Below are 21,610 nucleotides of genomic sequence, written 5' to 3'. Positions count from 1 at the left end.
CCAATGCTAATTCTCCTGTAGTTTGCTAGTGCAAAGAAGCACACGGGGAGCCTGCACCGATTAGACTCAGTCACCTCTAGTTAGGATTGCCTGACACTTATCATAAGAAAGACCGTTTTCGCTTATAACTTTGCTGAACAACCATTTCAGGCTGTAATTTTGCATGCCCGATTGGCTGCCTCCGGATGAAATTCTTTGAAAATGTCAGCAAAACTGCTCAGCCATTTCACAGACTGAGATTAGGGGGAAATATATTGCTTGCAAATGTTAAAAAAAATGCGTACAATCTTTTCAATGAGCCGCTCTAGCACCTCTGTACTTTGAAATTTGGCAGTGGTGCTGGGGATGTGCCTTTTGCGTTCCCTGTGAAAAAATCTGCCAGAATGTACCCAATTTATAAGTCTCTGAAAGTCACATATTCGGTAGCAACTTGTTAGAAGGCCTGGTGAGGAAGAGCGATTGGGATGATGGGGGGGGCAGGGATGTGGGATTGAGGGGGACGGGATAGAAGAGGGCAGGGGGAGACTGGGACAAGGACAGACAGGCTGGAGGGGCTAACAGCAGAAGGGTCTATAACCACTACAGTACAATCCCATCGCTTGGAACAGAACCAAGTGGTCCTGCACCCCTCTCCTCCTGTTAGCAAATACTTATGACACTCACTGGCAGAGTGCATGTCTCATCCTGCCTCTAAAGCAGCGTTTCTCAACTGCGGCCACCAAGGGCTGTTCTTGCAGCCATAGCCTCCTGGGCTCTAATTTGGGGGTGGGGAAAGGCAAAGTAGCGGCCCCGCCCCCTCCCTGGTGCTCCTGGATGCACCGCCTTGGTTTTGGTTGCTGAGGCCACCAGTAGGATTTGGGTCCTACCCCTGCTCCTGCCCCCTCTGGAGATACCTGGGCACAATGCTGGTGGAGCAGGCAGCAGGTAAATTTCCCAGGGGCATTGGGGCTCAGGCTTTGGGCTTCAGCCCCAGGCTCTGGCCTCACAGCTTTGGGCTCTGTCCCTGGGCCCCATCCTCCAGCCACAGGGCTTCGGGCTCTGGCCACAGGGCTTCCTGCTGCCTCCATCCAGGGCTTAATTTGTCCCCAAACTTGCCAGGGCTGTGTAAGTCTGCTGTGAAAAGTGATACTTGTACGTTTGTTAATACTTTTCAAAACAGATTTGCTAGCTAGTAATAAATACATTACAATGATTTGGATCTGTCTATGTGCATATTTATGGTTTTCTGAAAGCTAAGTATTTTAGGGAAAAGTGTGAGAGTGGCCACCTGCAAGAGTGGGTGGCTGCACTCTGAGGCCACCAAATAATTTGTCCTGAGACCCTCTGCTCTAAAGGATGACAAGCAGGGCTCTCAATTAATTAGAGTCAATGCAAGCGATTAAACAAAACAAATAAACTAATGATTGAGCACAGTTTTGATCGCTGTTAAACAATACTAGAATACCAATTTAAATTTATTATAAATATTTTGGATGTTTTTCTACATTTTCAAATATATTGATTTCAATTGAAACACAGAATACAAAGTGTACAGTGCTCACTCTATATTATGTTTATTACAAATATTCACACTATAAAGATATAAAAGAAATAGTATTTTTCAATTCACCTCATACACATACTGTAGTGCAATCTCTTTATCGTGAAAGTGTAATTTACAAATGTAGATTGTTTTTCACATACCTGCACTCAAATATAAAACAATGTAAAACTTTAGAGCCTAGAAGGCCACTCAGTCCTCTTCTTGTTCAGCCAACTGCTAAGATAAACCAGTTTGTTTACATTTACGGGTGATAACGCTGCCCATTTCTTATTTACAGTGTCACCTGAAAGTGAGAACAGGCATTCACATGGCACTGTTGTAGCCGGCATTGCAAGGTATTTACATGCCAGATATGCTAAACATTTGTATGCCCCTTGATGCTTTGACTTGTAGATTACAAATATTTGCACTGTAAAAAAAGTGCAATAAAAAATAATATAAAGTGAGCAGTGTACTCTTTGTATTCTGTGTTGTAACTGAAAGCAATAAATTTGAAAATGTAGAAAAACATCCAAAAATATTTATTATATATTTAAATTGGTATTCCTTTACTGTTTAATAGTGCGCTTAAAACTGCAATTATTCACAACTATTTTTTAATCTCATGATTAATTGCAATTATTTGTTTTAATCATTTTACAGCCTTAATGACAAGCTACTACTGCTATCAGTTACTGACGTGGCAGGCCTGCGCTGTGGAGCAAAGGGTCTAACCCTACTGCTGAACCACGGATGGCAATATGGTTCCATATCATGGAATTTCAGGTTTTGTGGTTCGTGTTTACTTTTATAAAATTTAGACAATTACATTTACAAAAGTTACATAAAAAGACACACACCCCTGCCTGATGAAGTGCACTTGATGGACTATACTCAGGGAATTGATCAGGTTTGTGCCATAAAGGAGGTTGTTGTCTGCAGGACCCCCTGCTTCTTTTGTTGCAGAAGTTAGGTCTATAGTGAATGATGCAGGAAACTGCAAGAGAAGGGATGGTCTCACGGTTAAGGCAATTGAATGGTGGCCTGGCGAAATGGATTCTATCCCTGTCTCTGCAAGCGAGCTCTTTACACCAAGCTTAAGGAAGTGCAGCGTAGTGACTAGTGCATTGGCCTAGGAAGCAGGAAACCTGGGCTCAATGCATAGCTTTAGCACTGATTTGTTGGGTGACCTCGGGCAAGTCATTTCACCTCCCTATGCCTCAGTTTTCCCATCTGTAAAATGGGAATGATAGTACTGCCCTTCTTTGTAAAGCACTTTGAGATTTATGGGTGAAAAGTGCTGTATAAGAGCTAGGAATTATTATTGTTTGTTCCTTATTTCCTGGGTAACTAACTTTTGAGCCACCTGGCCCCAGAGCAGTCTAAGTCCACCCTGATGTGCCACTGACATTTTCATAGCTGTCACCTACACCAGTCCCCTTAGGGGAACAGACATTGCCACCGGTCAGCATTTGCAAAAGTGCCTGAATCCTAATTACATATATCCCACAGCTCCCGGGTAGCTGAGTCTGGCTGAAACCCCAGAGCCCCGAACTGGGATTATCAAGCCAAGTGGGGGTACAGTAATATCTTTCTCACCAGTGTGGTGCAGCCCTAAGCGTTCCTAACACCTGCCACCTGTCAGACCCCATAGCAGGCAGATGCAGGCAGGCCACCCATAGGTTGAAGGGCAGCATGGCAGCCACATGAAAATGGAGGGACAGGGATATACATGTAGGGCAAGCCACAGTGGAGTAATGAGCATGAGCAGGAGACAGAGGGTATGTCTTCACTACCCACCGGATCGGGATAAACTAAGGTTGCATGGGCAGTCTTCATTCTGGCATTTCTTAACTTTTGAGTTCTTGACTTTGCAGCCTTAGCATTCTTTTAATGGAGTTATGTACTATATAGGTGAGATCAAAAAGAGAAGGTTTCTGTGGGACGCTTGAATGGTTCATGATATGACTGAAAAATGCAAAAATTGAAAGGAAATAGTAGGAAAGGAAAAAAGTGCTTATTACTGCAGTGTTTGGGGGGGGGGGGGGGTCATATAAGCATTTAGAAAAATAATACCCAGGAAAGTGCAGTACATAATTCTTGTCAAGTATCAGAGGGGTGGCCGTGTTAGTCTGGATCTGTAAAAGCAGCAAAGAGTCCTGTGGCACCTTATAGACTAACAGACGTATTGGAGCATGAGCTTTCATGGGTGAATACCCACTTCGTCGGATGCATGTCGTGGGTATTCACCCCGAAAGCTTATGCTCCAATATGTCTGTTAGTCTGTAAGGTGCCACAGGACTCTTTGTCGCTTTTTACATAATTCTTGGCACATTATGTAGAACTTGTCAGCCAAAGTACTCTGCAAAGGTGGGTGAGCATCAGTGGATTAGTTAACACAGGGCCAGTCCTTAGGATGGAGGTGTGTCTCACTAGAAGTACGGGGCTCTGACCAACTCACAAGAGCAGGGCCTTAGCACTGATAAAAATGGACCCACCCTAGGACAACTGTAGCCCAGAAATTTTGATTAGAAATAATAAGAGAAATAGGAAAGTCTTTGTCAGTCTCAATTAACTGAAGATGCAGCTTCTGGATTGTTGCTAGAGCAGTTAAGAAAGGAGAATCTATTGAAGTACAGACCTGTCAGCAGTTGAGGAGAAGGATCCCAGGAGTGGGGGTAAAGGACAGAATTATACTGGGAATCAGATTAACAATAGGCTTCTGAAGGATGGATTTATACACATAAGACCATGTCTGACAGATCTGGTGAAACAAGTGGGAATATACAAATCAGACTGGAAAATAAGGATGAATCAGTAGACCTAATTGATCTGAATTTCATGAAAACATTTTAATACTGTACAAGTTGATTTCCAAAGTCAAAAAGCACAGTCCAGGGGAGATTTATTTACAGTGTTGTCTGTTGAAAAGTGTCCGTCTGCCCATGCTGTGCTCTGGGTGAAAATTTCACATTTTTAAAACGTAATTCTATGGTCTAAAAAGTACACGGTTTAAAAAAGAATTCATAACGAAACAAAATAAACGCCACACAAGAGAGAAAAACTAGATTTGCAGAGCTAGGACTAGAAGTCTAACCATTTATCACAACTGTAAGACATTCTGAAAAATCATTAGAAAAAAATCGAACAAACCAAACAACAGAAATGTATGTACATTTTGATCAATAAAAAAAAAATAGGTAGACCCTTCCATGGCTTCTCAGTCAGTAAAAGCAACTTCACTGAAGAAACCCCACCTGTTTAACGGTAGGTTTGTAACACATAAACCGATCCAAAGTTGTGTTCCTACAATCAATTGAAGCTGAAAGGCACAATGTAAACAGGTGTCTCAGCCATCCCATCATCTGGAAACACCGATGTTACTATGCCAAAGACTTGCTGTAAGTTATCAGTGGAGAAAAGATGCCATATTGATTAGAAGTTTGCATATCTTGGACTAACCTCACTTCTTGGAGCAGGAGCCAAGAGCAAATACCCTGAGGAAATCATGGCTTGGAGTTTCATAACAAGCACGTTCTTACACCATTTGGTTTCTAGTTTGGTTATCAGACATGTTTCATATGATAAAAATCAGCTGTTAACTGACTAAACAGGAAGGATTCAGAAAACCTAGAGGCCTTTTCATGTCCCTTTTCTCCATGTCAAATGCCTGGAAATTTTTGTATGATACATTTGCGTCTGTAACATGCTCTGAACCCCATTCATCATTAATAGCCGTAAATTATCTACCCTTCCCGCTGCTGAAAGAGGAGTAGTGTGAATAGGGGCAAAACTATAAAATTGCATCAGGCATCATGGTTACAGTGATGAAATGCTGTACAGAACATGGCTTCTCATACCAGCATGTCAATAAACATTTCACTAGAAATTCCAACGATCCTGGTAAAATAGAGGCCCCTCCTTTATGCCTATGAAGTGCCTACCACCCACATCTCCCCTAACTATGCCATCCTACCATAATCAAATGCACACAAAACTAGACATTATTTGTACACAATTCTGCCTTTACATGAGTTCAGTAAGACTCCGGTAATTGTTGGGTTTGGTCCTGCTTTGAGCAGGGGGTTGGAATAGATGACCTCCTGAGGTCCCTTCCAACCCTGAGATTCTATGATTCTATGAATACAGTTAAAATACTAGAACGTGCTCTGGCTCTTCCGACAGTCCCCCAAGTCTGGTAACGCATCACCCAGCTACCCTGTCAATAGCGTGTGTGGAAGCAAAGAAAAATGATAGTGAACAGAAGGCAGTGTTAAAATAAATTCTACAGCAAGGGTGAACTGCAACCCTGCACAAAGGCCTATGCACCTCTTAAAAAAACTTAACACAAGGAGTGCCAGGTCTCTAGGGGCCTCTACTTGAGTGGGGGGTGGGGGGGGGGTTGAATTTCATCCAAGTGAATGATGTACCAAATCTGCGGCAGTCTCCAGGCCAGTGAAGTATGTCCTGATGTGGATTTGGAAGTTGGGAGGTGGGGAGCGGGAAATACTATGGCACTTACATGACACCCCCACTCCAGTAGCCTCAAACACAACAGAGATTTGGCTTCAACTAAGAAATGGCCATCCACTGGCATCCAATGAGTAGGAGCATGCAGTGAGTTGTAAAGAGGAAGTCATGGTGCCCCTAACACAGGTGTGGTCAGTAAACCCACATGTACAATGGAGAACAAAATGGATTTTTAAAAAAACACACAACACTAAGTATATTTTTGGCTAAAAAGGATTTAGAAGTTTCACTGAAACTTCCCAGTGAACATATGTCCAATAATCAAGCTCATGATGCTGAAAGTGTATCCACCTCAAGGACTCAGAAACAAATCTGCTCTTGTGCTAAAGGGGAGAGCAGCCACTCTCTTAAAATAGAAGCCTGGCTCAATATTCATTGTGAAGTGAAGGTGAGAGAGACACCAGACCTCTCTGCTAGTAAGCAGATTGGTTTGCTTGGAACACATTCCCCGTGCATAGGCTTGGAAGGATCAGGTTTTGATTGTCTATTACTTTTGACAGATGATACTGATGAGCATTTCTAACTAGCTTTTTCAGTGTTCATGAGTGGACATTTTTGTACTAACAGGAATTTAAAAATTTTGAATCGGGGCAATATTTGTATGAACTGTAGTGACTGACTGTCCAAAATAGAACCAGAATAGTTCACATTGCTGTCTGTTAACTGAACTGACAGCAACAGAGGAGGAAGCTAGATATCTACAAGAGCAACATATCATATGATATGTTCTTAACTTTCCTTCTTTGTACATTTTTTATGGTTAGTGATGGAATTTCTTTTCACCCATTTCAGCTGAAGGGCAAATATGACAGTTCCAAATATTTGCTAATTAAAACCTAACCTTTCCAACACTAACTCTAAACAGATGGTCACTAAAACCAGAAAAACAGCACTGAAGCCATTTGGGACTTCAGTCTGCTAACCATCTGCAGAGTTTTAATTATGGACCCATCCCTGTTTGCACTGAAGTCAATGGGTCACATTCATCCCCGGTAGAACTTCATCCATCTAAGTCACCAGGGATGAATTTAGCCAAATAAGTTAACGGAGGTTTTGTCACTGACTTCAACAGAAGCAATCAGGTTGTATATCTGCCTTTCCTTCAAAAGCTGATTGAAAACCCACCCCGGAAATTATCTGAAAATTTACTTGCAGTAGTTTTTGAAGGAAGCTGGTGTTTTATTTTTCAAAATTTTTCCACTGCATTTTTTTTAATCAGTAGTTTTCAAAAGTGATTTATTTTTTAATTTGAACAAAAAAAAATCACACTAAGCGACTAAGATGATCAAACAATAGTGGCAAGAAAGAAATAAAAATCAACAACTCAGGATGACAAAGACTGAAAAGAGTAACAAGAAGAAATCACCATCTCAACACATACATGAGGAACTCAACAGTAATGGAAAACAGAGAGGAAAAATGAAGACAAAAACCAACAGGTTACATTTTTCATTTACCATTTTCAAAGAAAAAATATTTTTTAAAAATCTAATCGGTTTCACACATAAAAATACCTCTTTTTGAAACAGACAATTTTTTGACCTAAGTTTTCATTTGAAAAATGTTAACAGGATCTAGTCCCTTAAAAAAAAAAGGGATGCTATATTGATAAAACTGTCTTGATGTGGGGGAGTTGACACAGCCATTTTAATCCAGTAGGGACTGGCATACAAGTATTAGATAACTAAAAATAAACATCTACAGATCTCCCCCAGAAGGCACCTTCCCTCAGATATGTATGAGCAAATAGAGTTCAAATGAGATCAAATTCCTGAGGGAAGAGGCTGCCTTGAAAATTCTGACAGGCCACATTTGCCACTGCCTCTCCTCTGAAAAAAAGTGGCCAATTCTTCTTGCTTTCGTTATCCCAAAGAAGGCATAATTTCTATACCCAACTTTATATACACAGAAATGCTCTGGCAGCTATACAAAATACTCTTATAAACATAGAATAATTACTGAACTATTTACAAAAAGAAGCTCAACTAAATGCAGGCATGTTCTTCACAACAGCAAGATTACAGCAGTATTTGCATGTCTTCCCTGATACTCAGCTTGGACTATGGTACATTTGGACATCAGAGGGGGAAAAAAGGGCTTCATATATTTAGCACAATCAGTGTCATTATCCTAGAAAGTTTTTGGTGGAACTTTACCTTTCAACTTGTGAAAGAAAACTCTGGACATGTGTATGTAAGAGATAATTTAACTACCAGTTATAATTAAATAGGATTTTTTTTCCTCTGAACTTTCTCACAGAAAAGGAAATGAAAGAAAAACGGTCTCCCACCAAAAATTTCCCTTTTCTTCTAAGTAATGCTATTTTCTGCACTTTATGTGTAATTAGCTGAGCTAAAGTAGTGGAACACGAAGACCAAGCAGGTCCCAAAGAAGACAAACAATGCAAGACAAAAAAAAATAAGTTAACATTTATCAAAACATTTTTACAGCAAGCAATCTGCCTATATTTAAATAGTTTTCCTTTCAAAACCCACCTTTCAGCCAGCACTCACCCCCTTCGAATATTCACGCAGTGCTAAAATTAACAACTGCTTAAAAGCTGTTGCCCAAGCTGGAGAAAAGCACTCAGCTGTTTTTGGTAGCACAGGAAACACTGTTCTCTTCTGTTGGTTTTCTCTCACATCAGTACTTTTTATGAGCATGTGAAGTATACTAGGAGTGTCTCTATTTAGGATAGAAGGATGAGAACTCCATCGTGGTTCTTGACTCTGACATTCTTCCTTCCCCGCGTGCGTAGAACTCTTGGAATTTCACATGTCTGAGGAGAGAAGAGACTTGACTGACAGTCAAGATCCACTGTACAGCTCCAAGAGCAGGACTTCGCCCTTATTTTGTACTATAAGCAGCACATAGAACAGTGTTAAAATGATCCATGTGTTACTGAAGTCCCACCATCTGCTATCACTGAAACGGCACTAGACAAATTCTGAACCTGTGGCAGATCAGCAGTGGCCTACAAAAACGGGCTATGGGTTAAATTCACTCCTGTGCAGAAAGCCAGGACAATGTCTCTACACCATTTAAGCCCTACTTAGTGTAACAGGTGGAAGGATGGTCCAGTGGTTAGGTCACTAGCCTGGGATGTGGGAGACCAGAGTTCTAGTCCATGCTGCACCTCAAACTGTCGGAATGATCTTCGGCAAGTAATTTAGGGGACAGCTATACAGTGAGCTGGGGGTTTGCTTCCCAGCTTGAGGAGCCATACCCATGGCTAGCTCTTGTAGCTGAAGTGGCAGGAGGTGCTAGCCGCCCGAATACAATCCCATGCAAAACCCTAGACACGTCCTTTGGCTGGCTAACCCTTGACAGCGCTGTAGCTACATTCAGGCTAGCACAGGTGTGTCTCCTGGAGCTGCTGGGAATCTCAGCCCCAACTTGGGCATAGGTTTAGTATCTGCTCTGTGCCTCTGGGGATAAGATAGGGGCATTATAAGGACCAACACATTAAAGTTTGAGAAGTGCTCAGACATTATGGTAATGGGGGCCTTACCTGAGATACCTAGACAGAGCTCTGCTCAGGGTGGGAGAGAAGACTTTCGCCATAAGGAATTGTCTACTCTGGAAAAAAATTTCAGCGTAAGTGAAGGAGTGAATGTAACCCGATACAATTACACTAGTATAACTCTTGTGGGGACACACTGACTCTGGCACAGGAGTCCATTGTAGCTTACGTTGCCTGGGAAGGGGTGTAAGCACAACCAAAAAGAGTCACTTGTATACCAGAATAAGCGTGTCCACACAGCGGGTTTAACTGCTTACACATACCAGTGTCGATCAGGCCTTTCAGCTTACCTCAGCCTTGCTGGGCAGGAGGCGGCATGCTCCATTGTGTAGAGCTGACAGGAGCTGTGAGAGTCGCAGATTTTGAGTACTGTGAGAATTTTTGTGCGTCATTTTCTACGGGCTTCAACCTGTTGTGCCCATTGAAGTAAAAAACGAACTCTCAGGGTCAGCTTCTCTTCTAACTTTGACTGGCATAAACCAGGACTATCTCCATTGACTTTGACAGAGGGCTCTTAGGAGACACCCACGCCTAGCGCCACTGAACTACTTACACCAAAAGCAACGAAGAGTCCTGTGGCACCTTAAAGACTAACTGTTAGTCTTTAAGGTGCCACGGGACTCTTTGTTGCTTTTTACAGATCCAGACTAACACGGCTCCCCCTCTGATACTTACACCAAGCAAATTTACAGCTACAGCCGGAGGCCCCTCTAGTGAGCGGTGGGGTCTGTTATTCACAGAAGCATTTGTCTGTACTCGCTGCATGAAGGAAAAGGGAATTCAGCCTAAGAGCAGCTCCCCTAAACATCACGGCAAAGCTGCATTTTAAAGTATACAAGTATCTATTCAGAAGTTAATTACAATTAAAATAATGCCACTGGATGCTTTTCTTTAAAATGTAACTCATTGCAGGCACTTTTTAACCAGATGGGAGATTATTTTTGGTGAGAGACTTTTTTTGTGATACAGCCCACATCATTTGATCCAAGGATCTGATCTAGGAATGACATTAGCATTTCAGAGTCTGTTCCATTTAAAAACAAGTACCTGGGGAGTTAATTCACAGGACTACTGAAAGAAGGACTTTCAGGAGGCCTAGTCTCATAGCAGCATTGAAGGTTAACTGGCACACAGAGGAGCGGTTTTCTTTCTATACATTTAAAAAAAAAAAAAAAGAGCGAGCGAGCGCCTGCAGTCCAGGGAACAGTGTTGTTGGGAGTATGCCAGAGGCGCGGTGTTTTCCTTGTGATCCCTTTTTACAGCATCACCAAGGTAAATCGAGCTTCAACTTGCAGCAAGCAAGGCTGGGAATCCCATCCTCTGCTGCACGGGTTAACAGAGGAAGTAGTTCAGGGTCCCCGAGATGAAGCTTCCTTGTCTGACGCGACGGCTGGGCTGCTCTTCAGCCAAACATGCTATCATTTACAGCTGTCCGAGTTGAGGTCTATGTTTCTTTCTGAATCTGGCGGTGCTGAATCTGTAGCTTCCATGCTGTGCCCCATTCCATATGCAAAGTAAATGATAAAACCTGTGGGAGCAGAGGAGGGGAAACGTCAGCACTATAACCAACCGGAAGCTACTTTTCACACTCAGGGGCCGCTTCGTCTCAATAAAACGTACTGGCAGCTAATACTAATCTTGCCAACGCTTGATAGTGTAGCAATATCCAGCATTGCAACTAAAGTCAATGAGGCTAACTAAGGACACCGAGAGGGCAGAATTTGGCCATACACATTTAAAATAAGTTTGGGTTCTCAACCTCAAATGGCTAAAAAGACACATTTTTAAACTCACCCAAGAACATCCAGACAGCAAACCGTATCCAGGTCCCTTTATCCAGCTGCATCATGAGATAAACATTCACAAAAATACTCAGAATAGGAAGTAAAGGCAAAAGAGGTACCTGAAAAGAAAGAGAGACCAGGGACGTTTGCAGATTATGATAATACACAGATATGAATGTCCCTTGTAAGCAGGAGGCTGCCAAGCCTCATCTGCCAGAGGCTCCTGGAGAAGTGATGAGTCTGTCAAAACGTAGCTCTCCATTCTCCCAAGGTGAGGACCACCATGAGCACCAGCCCCGTGTACACAGAAAGCCCTTTGGCTTGGATTTTCCCTCCAGTTGCCGCCACAAACTAATCATCTTCCTTCCAAAGCCCTTTCCACTATCCCGCTCTGATACGGTCAGCAGCAGCATCATCATCCTCCCCTACCTGGGAGTCAGCTTTGATTCCTCGCTCTCTTTTTCGCCTCATACCCAGGACCCCACCTAATCCTGCTCCTGCTTCCCCTACAATTCATCCCTCTCCTCTGTGGCCTCCCTCTCCACCCACTCTCCTTGTCCCAGTCCATCCAAAAAGCTGCTCCAAAATCATCTCCCTTCACTGCTGCTCTGGCCACATCATCCTATTTCTTGACTCTCTGCAAAAGATTCCTCTATTCCAGCCTCTCCTCTTCACCTCCTGGGCTCTGCACTCCCACTTACATTGCAGCCCTCCTCTCTTCCACTTCCCCCTCCTGCTTCCTCTGTTCTGCCCCAAGTGTCACTCGTCTCACTCTCTCCTAACTTCGCGCCTCCCTGTCCACAGGACAGCCACACAGTTAAAATATGCAAAGCTCCTTCATTCTCTACACCAAAAACCTGCCCATTCCATGGCACATTCCAGCTTCAGTGACCACCTGCTGCTTCTTTTCTGTACTGCACAGATTATTTGTTTTGTACTGAACCAGTTTGTGCCCACAGAACATAAGCCCTTCAGGGTTTTGATCGGCGATTTGCTTGGCTCAGCATACGACAGAATGAAGTCTGTCTCCAGGGGCTTGGTAGAGGTGCAGTGAGTTGTTAACATACTAATCTTTCGCTTTTGGGAATCTGGGTTTAATTTTGGATCACAAGAGGAAAGTGAGTTTGGCGATCTCTAGCTCCCAGAGGACGTCTCTCTACACATTCGAAGGCTAGTGCTGTAAGAACAGGACTGCTCTCAGTCAGGTTGGAGATGCACTGGCAGAGTGGTGTGGGATGGCTCGGCCAGTGTCCCAGCCTCACCTGTTCCCACTTCTAGCCAAGAAGATCAGCCCCTCTCTTTAATATGCACCAAAATTCTCTCTCTCTTTTTCCTCTCACACACATGCACAGCCAGCTCCCAAATAGCTCTTTGCCATTCCTTCCTCCCAGGCCGCTTACCTTAAACGAGAGCTTGGTTTTGCTTTCAGGTTGTCTCCAAATAATTAAACCGACAATGAGGCAAAAGAGAACGAGCACGGCAATCATGACGATAGCCCACACAGTCCCTTTTATCAGCAGGTCTTTGCCAAGGACAGTAAAGCTACAGCAGCTGATGATAAGTAAACCTGAGAACAAGACAGGCCAATGTTTATTGAATTGTGACTGAGAAAAACATTTGTAATTTCTGAGCCAGCCTCTGCATGTTCAGCTTAATTGTTTGAGGATTTATTTTTAAACCAGTCATTTAATCCATGGTTTTCTATGTCTGTTTTGTTGCCTCAGGCAAGCGCTTGGGCTCTAGAACAGTTAATCAAACGTATACATTATCGATTAAGATGCCAAGAAGAGTTGGAAGGAGCTTCCCTAGACTGGCAGCTGGCTCACTGCAAGAGAGATGCCAGCTCACGGCACTCACCTATGATACAAGATGAGATGTTAACCACCAAACCAGAGAGTCTGGAGGGATCTGAGTTTTGGGGAAACAGAATGGAGTTTTGGGACTCTTTCTCCTCCTCTTCAGGCAGAAATGGAGCCTGTGATCCACTGGTGCTCGCAGACTCGTTGGTGTCTGGCTCCTCCGTTGTACTAGCCATCTGGTAGGCCAGGTTAGGCTGCTCTGGCTGGTACCTTGGAGAAGGAAAACAAAACCAAAAGAGCATGGCCTTGGTAGAGAGTACAGTAAACGGTCACCCAGAATTAGAAGAAAGCTTGGTCGGAGCTCTCCATGTGGTTATGGACACCTGCAAGGCTTCAGAAGACATGCTGTGGCCAAAATTTACTGAAATGGGAGCCACGTTGGCTCCTTGTCAGGAGCCGAAGGGAGCCATCTGGTATGCATGGATGGAGGACACTGCACAGGGATTAGGCAACTGGAGGCTGGAGCACACAAATGGGGGCTGGAGTATGGAAAACATACTGTAGGCAGCAACCCTGGATTTGGGAGGAGCATGGACTAGATGTCCTAATAGGTCCTTTCCCACACTCTTGTGTTACAGTCCCAGAATGCAATGCTCCATCCATGAGCTGAGCAGAGGCTGCTCAGATCTAGATGAAGGACTGCACGTTGGGTCACATAGGCCCCGATTCTTGGGTGTGGCTGAGCCATGCTCAGCAGAGGAACCAGGGACGGGAGATAAAGGTGGCTTTTATGTCACCTTTGAACGCCCCCAAATCCCTCGGGCAGCTGGAGACTGGTTCACCTCCTGGAGCAATTTAGAACAGCCTCAGGGCAGCTCTGTCACACAAGCTTCTAACAGACCCCCCCCCACCCCCCCGCAGGGCCATCACCCCAGTGGAGTAGCACCAAAACACAGCACCTAACCAGTGGGTTGTGACAGTGAGTAATGGATATGGCAGTAGGGAACTGGCTGGATCTTTTAATCATTCATTTCCAGACTTTCTAATGCTTGGGAGTTAATTTTGAAGGAACAGCTATTTAAGGTCTGGAGCTGGGATAGTTAGACCAATAGCTAGGCAGCTGGCATGCTGTAGTTGCTATTTATTATACAAAACGTGATCATCTCACTGTTGCCTTGTCACCCCATCTATTTGCTGTATCTGCCTATTGTCTCATGTTATGTGCTAAGATTGTAAGCTGGCTGGAACAGGGACTGTTTTTTTATTGCATGTGGCCAGTATCTAGTACAATGGGGCCTTGATGCCTGATCAGGGGCTACCACAACAGAAAGAAAAACTCCTCTCACGCACGCTTTCACCCGTAACTCTCTTTTAACGAAGAGCCTTACTGGTGAATCTCCGTAGGTTTATACCACAAGCTTCAGGTAAAGGAACAGGCCATTTCAAAGGGCCCCTTTTAAATCTCTTTTGGCAGATGTATTTTAAATGAAGATGCATGTGGAATTTTGCAGATGTGCAAGCTCAGCAAGATTGCACCAGTCGTGAGAACCTCTCACAACTTATGCAGCAACTCAAATGCTGCAACATCAGGCAGCAAAGTGGGAAACTGAAGCTCCAGTGAACTCAGGCTTCCATTCTTCAGGCCTGTAAGTGGCTGTGGCTTACAACAAGGCTGAGGCCTTGTGAGTGCAGGGCTGCATGCCAGATGAAATGCACAGCACCTTGTAGCAGCAGACAAGGGAGTCACGTGCCCATCCGAAGGACTGCAAGGGAGCTGCTATTTTGCAGTTGCTACACAGGAGAGGAGATTGGGAAATAAAATGAAAACACAGGGGTGCCTGGACAGGGGAAATCCAGCGAGAGGGCACAGGCAAAGAGAACACAGGGAGAGCCCAGGGTTTGTAACTGTGCCTCAACTCTGGATGAGTATCTCTCTTTCGACTGTTGTGACTAATGGGAGCATCATAATGGCCTCAACTAGGCTTTGAATAAATGATAAATACTTTACAGTCACCTGGCACCTTTCAACTCCGAGCTTGTTACAAACATGAGGGGTGTGGAATTGATAATTGCTCTGTGGAGCAGGAAAATATAATCCCCCTGGTGAGCTGAGTAAACTGAGGCACAAAGAAGCTAGAGACTCAGATTTCAGACATGCTGACCATGAGCTTCGGGCAACTGGAGGTGTGGGTGTTCAGCCCTTCTTAAAAATAAAAAAAAAGGCACTAAGGCCCCGATCCTGCAAACACTTATGCACATGTTTAACTTTATCACTATTACTGTACTTAGCTTTACTATTTACTTACAGTAGTAAAGTTCAGCACAGAATAAGTGTTTGCAGGATCAGGGCCTTTGTGACTTACCCAAGGTCACCCAGCCAGTCTGTGGCAGAGTCAGAAACAGAACCCAGGAGCCCTATGATCAGTTCTTGTTCTAATCATTAGACCACATGGCCCCTCTCCTCTCTTAGCAAGACTCCACTGACAGGCATCCCCACACTGGCTTTTCCCCCCAGATCCCCACCTAACCAACAGCAGGGCTCCTGGGCATGCAGTGAGTCCTTCCACAAGGCAATGTGGCTTGAGACTGCTTTACCACTGGAGCTGATTCTTGGTGGTTCTTGTGGGGGGAGCTGTGACAGCAGAGCCCAGGTGCATCAGACATTTACAATGACTTGAAGTCTGGAATAGGTGTTTAGTGACCCCTTTCACTCACACAGGAAAATTGGTTTTCTGGGTTTAAAACATTTATTTAAACTGAGACCATAAGGAAAAATCTCCATTTAAAAAAAGCCTTATGATGAAATGACAGCCCTTGTCCTGCAGCATCCTCATCTTATCTCCTCCTTGATGACAGTGGTGGGTGTTGCAAAAGTGTGTGTGTGGGTCGAGGAGATGAAAAAAAAAAACAGATAATCTTGTACATTGTACTTTACTGAGCGCCTGCCCGCTTGTCCCCCAAGGCTGGCTTAAGCCTACACAGTCACCCTGTGCTTGCAGGCAGCTGAATGCCACTGCCTGCTTTTTGATCTCTTGGATATTATTAACAAACCAAACCAAACCAACTGGGGAGGAGAAAGAGCGAGGAGAGAGCGGCTTAAGGCACTGGGCATGAAAAGCCCCTTTGCTCTTTATTCTTTGCAAGGAGAATTATGTCCAATTCCCTTTGAAAAGAAATAATAAATAATAATAATAATAATAATAAATAAGAGAGAATGCAAAATCCAAGCCATGCGCCCGGACACCCAGAGCAGTTGGGGAAGGGAGGCACTTTGCAAAGTGGTTGGGAGGGATTTGGGTTGTAATTGCACCAATGACGTGCCTATTCAGTGCTTTGCAGGGAGAGCGAAGGAGGAGCGCGGGTGCCTTTAGGACTTTGTATCGCACCTCTTTTGAAGAGAGTTGTATCAATTCAGGGTTGCCAGCACATTTTATTTTGAAGTGGATGCTAATAAGAAAGAACGATCTAGACAGCAAGTTTTGCAAGCCCACCCTGGACAAAAAAGAAAGTCATTACGGAAGGTCCAGTCCAAGGTGTTGGATTGATTCTGTGTTGTGCAAATAATAACTGCCCGGTGGGGACAGGGGTGTGAGCCCTGATCGGTGCTGCCCAGAGGTGGCAGATTGCAAAGTAAATAAATACAGGGGCTCTCCCACAGCACTACACTCCTGCTCAGGTTTGGGTGGGGCTGGATGCTAAGTGGGTGGACCGCAGCCCACCCAGGCCCACCCGTGGCTATGCCCCTGTCATGTATTGACATGTGTGCTACATTTGGGGACATTTTATGTTCCCAAGAGATGATTCTTTGTGCACGGTTCCAGGATATCATAAGAACATAAGAACGGCCACACTGGGTCAGACCAAAGGTCCGTCTAGCCCAGTATCCTGTCTTCTGACAGTGGCCAGTGCCAGGTGCCCCAGAGGGAATGAACAGAACAGGATCCATCCCCTGTCGCTCATTCCCAGGCTCTGGCAAACAGTTTATCACATTAATCCATACCTCAGTACCAATACGCAGGCTGCCACCAAGGAATAAGCCAGCAGGGTCCCGATGGACATAAGATCCACAAGATCTTTCAGGTCGAAAAGAAAGGCCATGGCAGCTGGAGAGTGTGGAAAACAGAAACTGATAAGCTTGCAGAAGAGTCATGTTATGGGAGTGTCAAATTCAATATAGTTAAAGCAAGACCATTGCTCTGTCTTCAGTTCTGCACTGAGAGAATCCCCAAGGACACACTGGGCTTTCCAGCATCTCTTGTGAGAGGAGGGATGTGACTGAGGTGTAATGTGACTGAGGTGTAATGAATACATACCAAACTCTTATTGCTGCTGATGGACACAGACAGACCCTGTACTCCTCTCTGGTGTCCACTAACTCAGCCTAAAATGACTTTAAGAGCTTTGTTTGGTCTCTACAGCACTTCCCTCCCACCCTGTACTCTGGCAACAAGAACCAGACCGTGGCAGGTGGGCCCTCTTCTAATCAAGCGGGGAACAGAACACATCCAAAGGGCACTCCAGGAGGAATTAGTCAAAGCTCAGGAACTTGTTAACAAATGCCTAAGGCCCCAGGGCAGATTCCTGACACAGTTACCTACTGGTATCTGCCCATCTCAGGCTGCTGGGTAAAGGCTGTATACAGCTCAAGAGGAGGCGGGGTGTGTAGCACAGGAAAGAAGCATTCCAGTCTCTTTCTGTCTGTGACCCTTCTCTGCCTGTAATGTTTGCTCAAGTTTACAAACCCCACTGAGGTTTTAAAGTCATGCTGGTAAAAACGTGTAGCAAAGACATGACTGGAGGTCATCAGGAAGGTGAGCAGGCCTTGGCCATGCATTGCAAACACATTTTGGGAGGTGTCACAGGGTAAGTTGGGCCTTAAAGAAGAGCTGAGGCCCCAGCTCCTGCTTGTGCTGCTTTTCCTCCCAGCTCAGGTGACTTCAGGCTACAGCAAGGCCTGATGGGAAAGATGGCAGGACAATAGAAGGCTCATTTCTGGTCCAGGAGTGAGCAAGCTGAGGAAGGATTACTGATTTTGTGTGGTGAAGGTTGATTGGTGGAGACCCATTGAGGAGAGATACTCTGGTCCCAGTTGCGGGGGACGGGACGGGGAGAGAGGACTGTTAAACTCTGCACCAGGGCAGGATTAAGACATAGGCACTACACGCCTGTGCCTAAGGCCCAAGTTCCTAGGGTCATGTGATCATGTTAGAGCAAAGCATCATGCCACCCATCCAGTTGGAGGAAGGCTATTTCTACTGGCCATGCACCTTGATCAGAAAATTAAACCAATGCCCCCATAGGAGGCTTTAAAAAGAGCCATATGGGGCTTTAGGAAGGAGGCCAGCTAAACACATGAAAGACACTAAATACAAATATTTTAAAATAACCTTAAAACCGTGACACATGCTCAGTCCCCATAACTAAGGCCAGAGTTTCACAAGAGCTGAAATGTCCACAGCATCCACATGCGGTGCATCTAGCACCAATTGCCAGTCCCAGCTCTGGGGTTGTGAGTAAAGAGGAGACACATTCACAGAGTTAGTTCTTAACTATTTAGGGAGTTGTTGCTTTTCTCTGATAGCCGGGAGGCTAAACTTCCCGGATTTGTGAGGGCTGGGGGGCAATCTTACCAGCTGTAAGTAACTTGTTAACAAATACCTAGGCCACAGGGCAGATAACTGACACAGTTACCTACTGGTATCTGCCAAGCTCCGGCAGCTATGTAAAGGCTTTATACAGTGTCTGTCACCATGATACGTAGGCACAGGCAAGTCCACAGCCACAGGGACCCTGGGTTGGGCTTGCCCACCTTCTGCACAAAGCTAATTTTTTTAAAAACCATAGCAGCGCGCTGGGACAGGAACAGTGAGTGGAGTAAGGTGCTAATGAGTAAGGAAGGCAGTAGTGGGTTCTGAGAGAGACCCCATGAGAAAGATCTATATCCACATACAAAGATATTTTGTGTTTCCCTAGTTCTGTGCTATTCAGACTTTGGGAATTCAGAACTAAACCCAGGAAGCCATGTTGTGGAACTAGAGAACACAATATGGAGGATTAGAGCTGAGTTGCTGTATTTCCCCCATAGTGGAGCATATTTTTGCTTTCTGTGCATTCATGCAACTCTTGGCACTTACCTGCCACAGCCCCTGAAGTTACCGTAGCTATTGCTGGGGTTTTGGTTCGCTTGCTGACCGTAGCCAAACATTTAAACAGCAGCCCGTCTTCTGCCATAGCATAAATCACTCTAGGCATCGGAAACATGGAGCCAAGAAGGCTAAGGAGAAAAAAAGGCATTATCTACTAGTACAGCTCTCACACCACACACGGACCGAAGGCAGAAAAATGGAAGTGCGGGAATTGAAGCCCAGTAGCGGAATGGCTTTAGTTAACAAAGCTTCAATTCCCAGGTCTTCCCCAAGCGCTGCCCCCACTACACTACTCACTGCTGGGAATGAGGCTCCACATGTGGATACCTAAAGCTAGGCACTTAGGCCCAGATCCTTAAAAGGTCCTTAGGCACTTAACTCTCGTTGATTTCAATGGGCATTAGGTGCCTAGGACCTTGGAGGATCTGTGCCCTACACCCAGATTTTGGATCCTGCATGGAAGTGGCCTGATTTTCAGAGGTGCAGAACACCCAAAAACTGCACTGGTTCCATGGAGCTGTTCCCGCTTACATCTGGTCTGTCTGAGTCAGTCGTGTCTTGTTTTCCCAGGGCTACTGGTAAAAGAACACTTCTTTTTAATATATTCAAGAGACACACAATTTCAGACGGTCCTTAAGATGGAGATTTCCTGAGTCACAAATGGGAGCTTCCATCTGTGAAACCTAATTCTAAGAATTTGTTTGAACCTTTTGACACAGGGTGAAATCCTGGCCCTATTGAAGTCAGTGGGTCCCGAATTTGACCCAGAGGGCCTGAATCCTCTGGCACTGGAGTGGAGTTACACCAGTGTAAGGGACATAGGACTAAGATCCTTAGCTCGTAACACACAGAAAGAGGCGGCAATGGAAATACAAATCTGCACTGAGAAGGGTACAAGAGAAAAGCATCTCACCTAGTAGAAAGGGCACAAAGTGAACCAACGGCCACTGCATAGTTGGCACCCTCCCAGCCCACATATTGAAATGCATTGGGTAAAGGACTGTTTGGATCGAGCAAGTAGTAGGGCATCATGAGCGTGAGGGCAGCTGACACGCCAAAGTAAGCGACGAAGCAGATCAGGAGCGAGGCGACGATGCCAATGGGAATCGCTTTCTGAGGGTTTTTCACTTCTTCGCCTAGAACAAAGACAGTTACGTTACAGCCACAGACAACAAAAAGGCTAATTCAACGAGACTCCCAGGCGACGTGCGGCTTTCAAAGGAGCCTGGGAGAGCAAGGTGGCCAGCTCCTAGTGACAGTCAAGAGGAGCCAGGCCTGCCATTTATGTCCCTGGAGATCTCCCTCATGATCACGTCCGTAAAGGGGAATGCCACCACTTTGTGTGACAAGTTTTAGTTGACTGTTTGAGAAGAATCATTATCACTACAATTCAGAGAGCCAGCATTTGTTCTAAAATCGGGTCGGGTGCTTCACCCCAATACAGTTGCTCTCATCTTTAATTCACAGGGGCATCGGGCACTCTGAATCAGGTTAATCTCTGGTGTAAGTTCCATGAGTTCAGAGAAGACTTTGGCCCTAGGTGCCCCAGCAGGTCAAAGGGAATGGAAGGTGCTCTGCTCCTATTGGGAAGCACTTGAGCTAATTGGAAAAATGGACCCAAAAACCCAAACCCAAAAATGGACTCTGTGAAAACTATCAGTCACTTTCCTTCCACAGGATTCCAAAGCAAAGAGGGGGGCTGGATTTTCATGTATTCAAAATTTTCTGTGAAAATTGTATCCATTTTGGTTTTGACACTTCATAGATTCATAAAGTCCAAGGCCAGAGGGGCCCACTGTGATCATCTAGTCTGACCTCCTGTATAGCACAGGCCATAGAACTTCTCCAAAATAATTCCTAGAGGAGATGCTAGGAAAACATCCCAGCTTGATTTTAAAAAATCGCCAGTGATGGAGAATCCACCATGATCCTTGGTAGATTGTTCCATGATGAATTACCCTTACTGTTAAAAATGTAGGACTTATTTCTAGTCTGAATTTGTCTAGCTTCAACTTCCAGCCATTGGATCAGGTTATAGCTTTCTCTGCTAGATTGAAGAGACCATTATTAAACATTTGTTCCCCAGGTAGGTACCTACAGACTGTGATAAAATCACTCCTTAACCTTCCCTTTGTTAAGCTAAATAGACTAAGATCCTGGAATCTAATAATATAAGGCAGGTTTTCTAATCCTTTAATCATTCTCATGGCTCTTCTCTGAACCTCCTCTAATTTATCACCATCCTTCTTTTGTCCGTCCTTTCTCCTCCCTCACCCCCGACTCAGTTTCTTTTATTCATTTTACTC

General features: G+C 44.7%; 1 protein-coding gene across 4 annotated transcripts in view; it reads right to left on the bottom strand.

Moving 5' to 3' along the window:
- Positions 1-4,275: 4,275 nt before the first annotated feature.
- Positions 4,276-21,610, bottom strand: part of SLC7A1 (solute carrier family 7 member 1) — a 31,276-nt gene continuing 13,941 nt past the window's right edge. The window contains exons 5-13 of one of the 4 annotated variants that reach the window (XR_006579374.1): positions 20,218-20,440; positions 19,293-19,432; positions 17,159-17,261; positions 13,217-13,428; positions 12,760-12,926; positions 11,370-11,478; positions 9,866-11,103; positions 9,564-9,631; positions 4,277-8,831 (exon numbers count right to left, since the gene is read on the bottom strand). Coding sequence is in view for 1 of the 4 variants with exons in the window: in XM_045016741.1 (XP_044872676.1) it covers positions 10,994-11,103; positions 11,370-11,478; positions 12,760-12,926; positions 13,217-13,428; positions 17,159-17,261; positions 19,293-19,432; positions 20,218-20,440 (1,064 nt within the window). In the remaining 3 variants the exon portion in view is untranslated. Of the gene's footprint in view, positions 11,104-11,369; positions 11,479-12,759; positions 12,927-13,216; positions 13,429-17,158; positions 17,262-19,292; positions 19,433-20,217; positions 20,441-21,610 lie in introns of all 4 variants that reach the window. The other 3 variants (XR_006579373.1, XR_006579372.1, XM_045016741.1) reach the window with 3 other exon arrangements.

The sequence above is a fragment of the Mauremys mutica genome, chromosome 1 (assembly GCF_020497125.1).
Source record: "Mauremys mutica isolate MM-2020 ecotype Southern chromosome 1, ASM2049712v1, whole genome shotgun sequence".
In the NCBI taxonomy this organism is placed as follows: Eukaryota; Metazoa; Chordata; order Testudines; family Geoemydidae; genus Mauremys; species Mauremys mutica.
The sequence above is the reverse complement of the archived record's forward strand: the minus strand, read 5'-3'. Positions and strand labels throughout refer to the sequence as shown.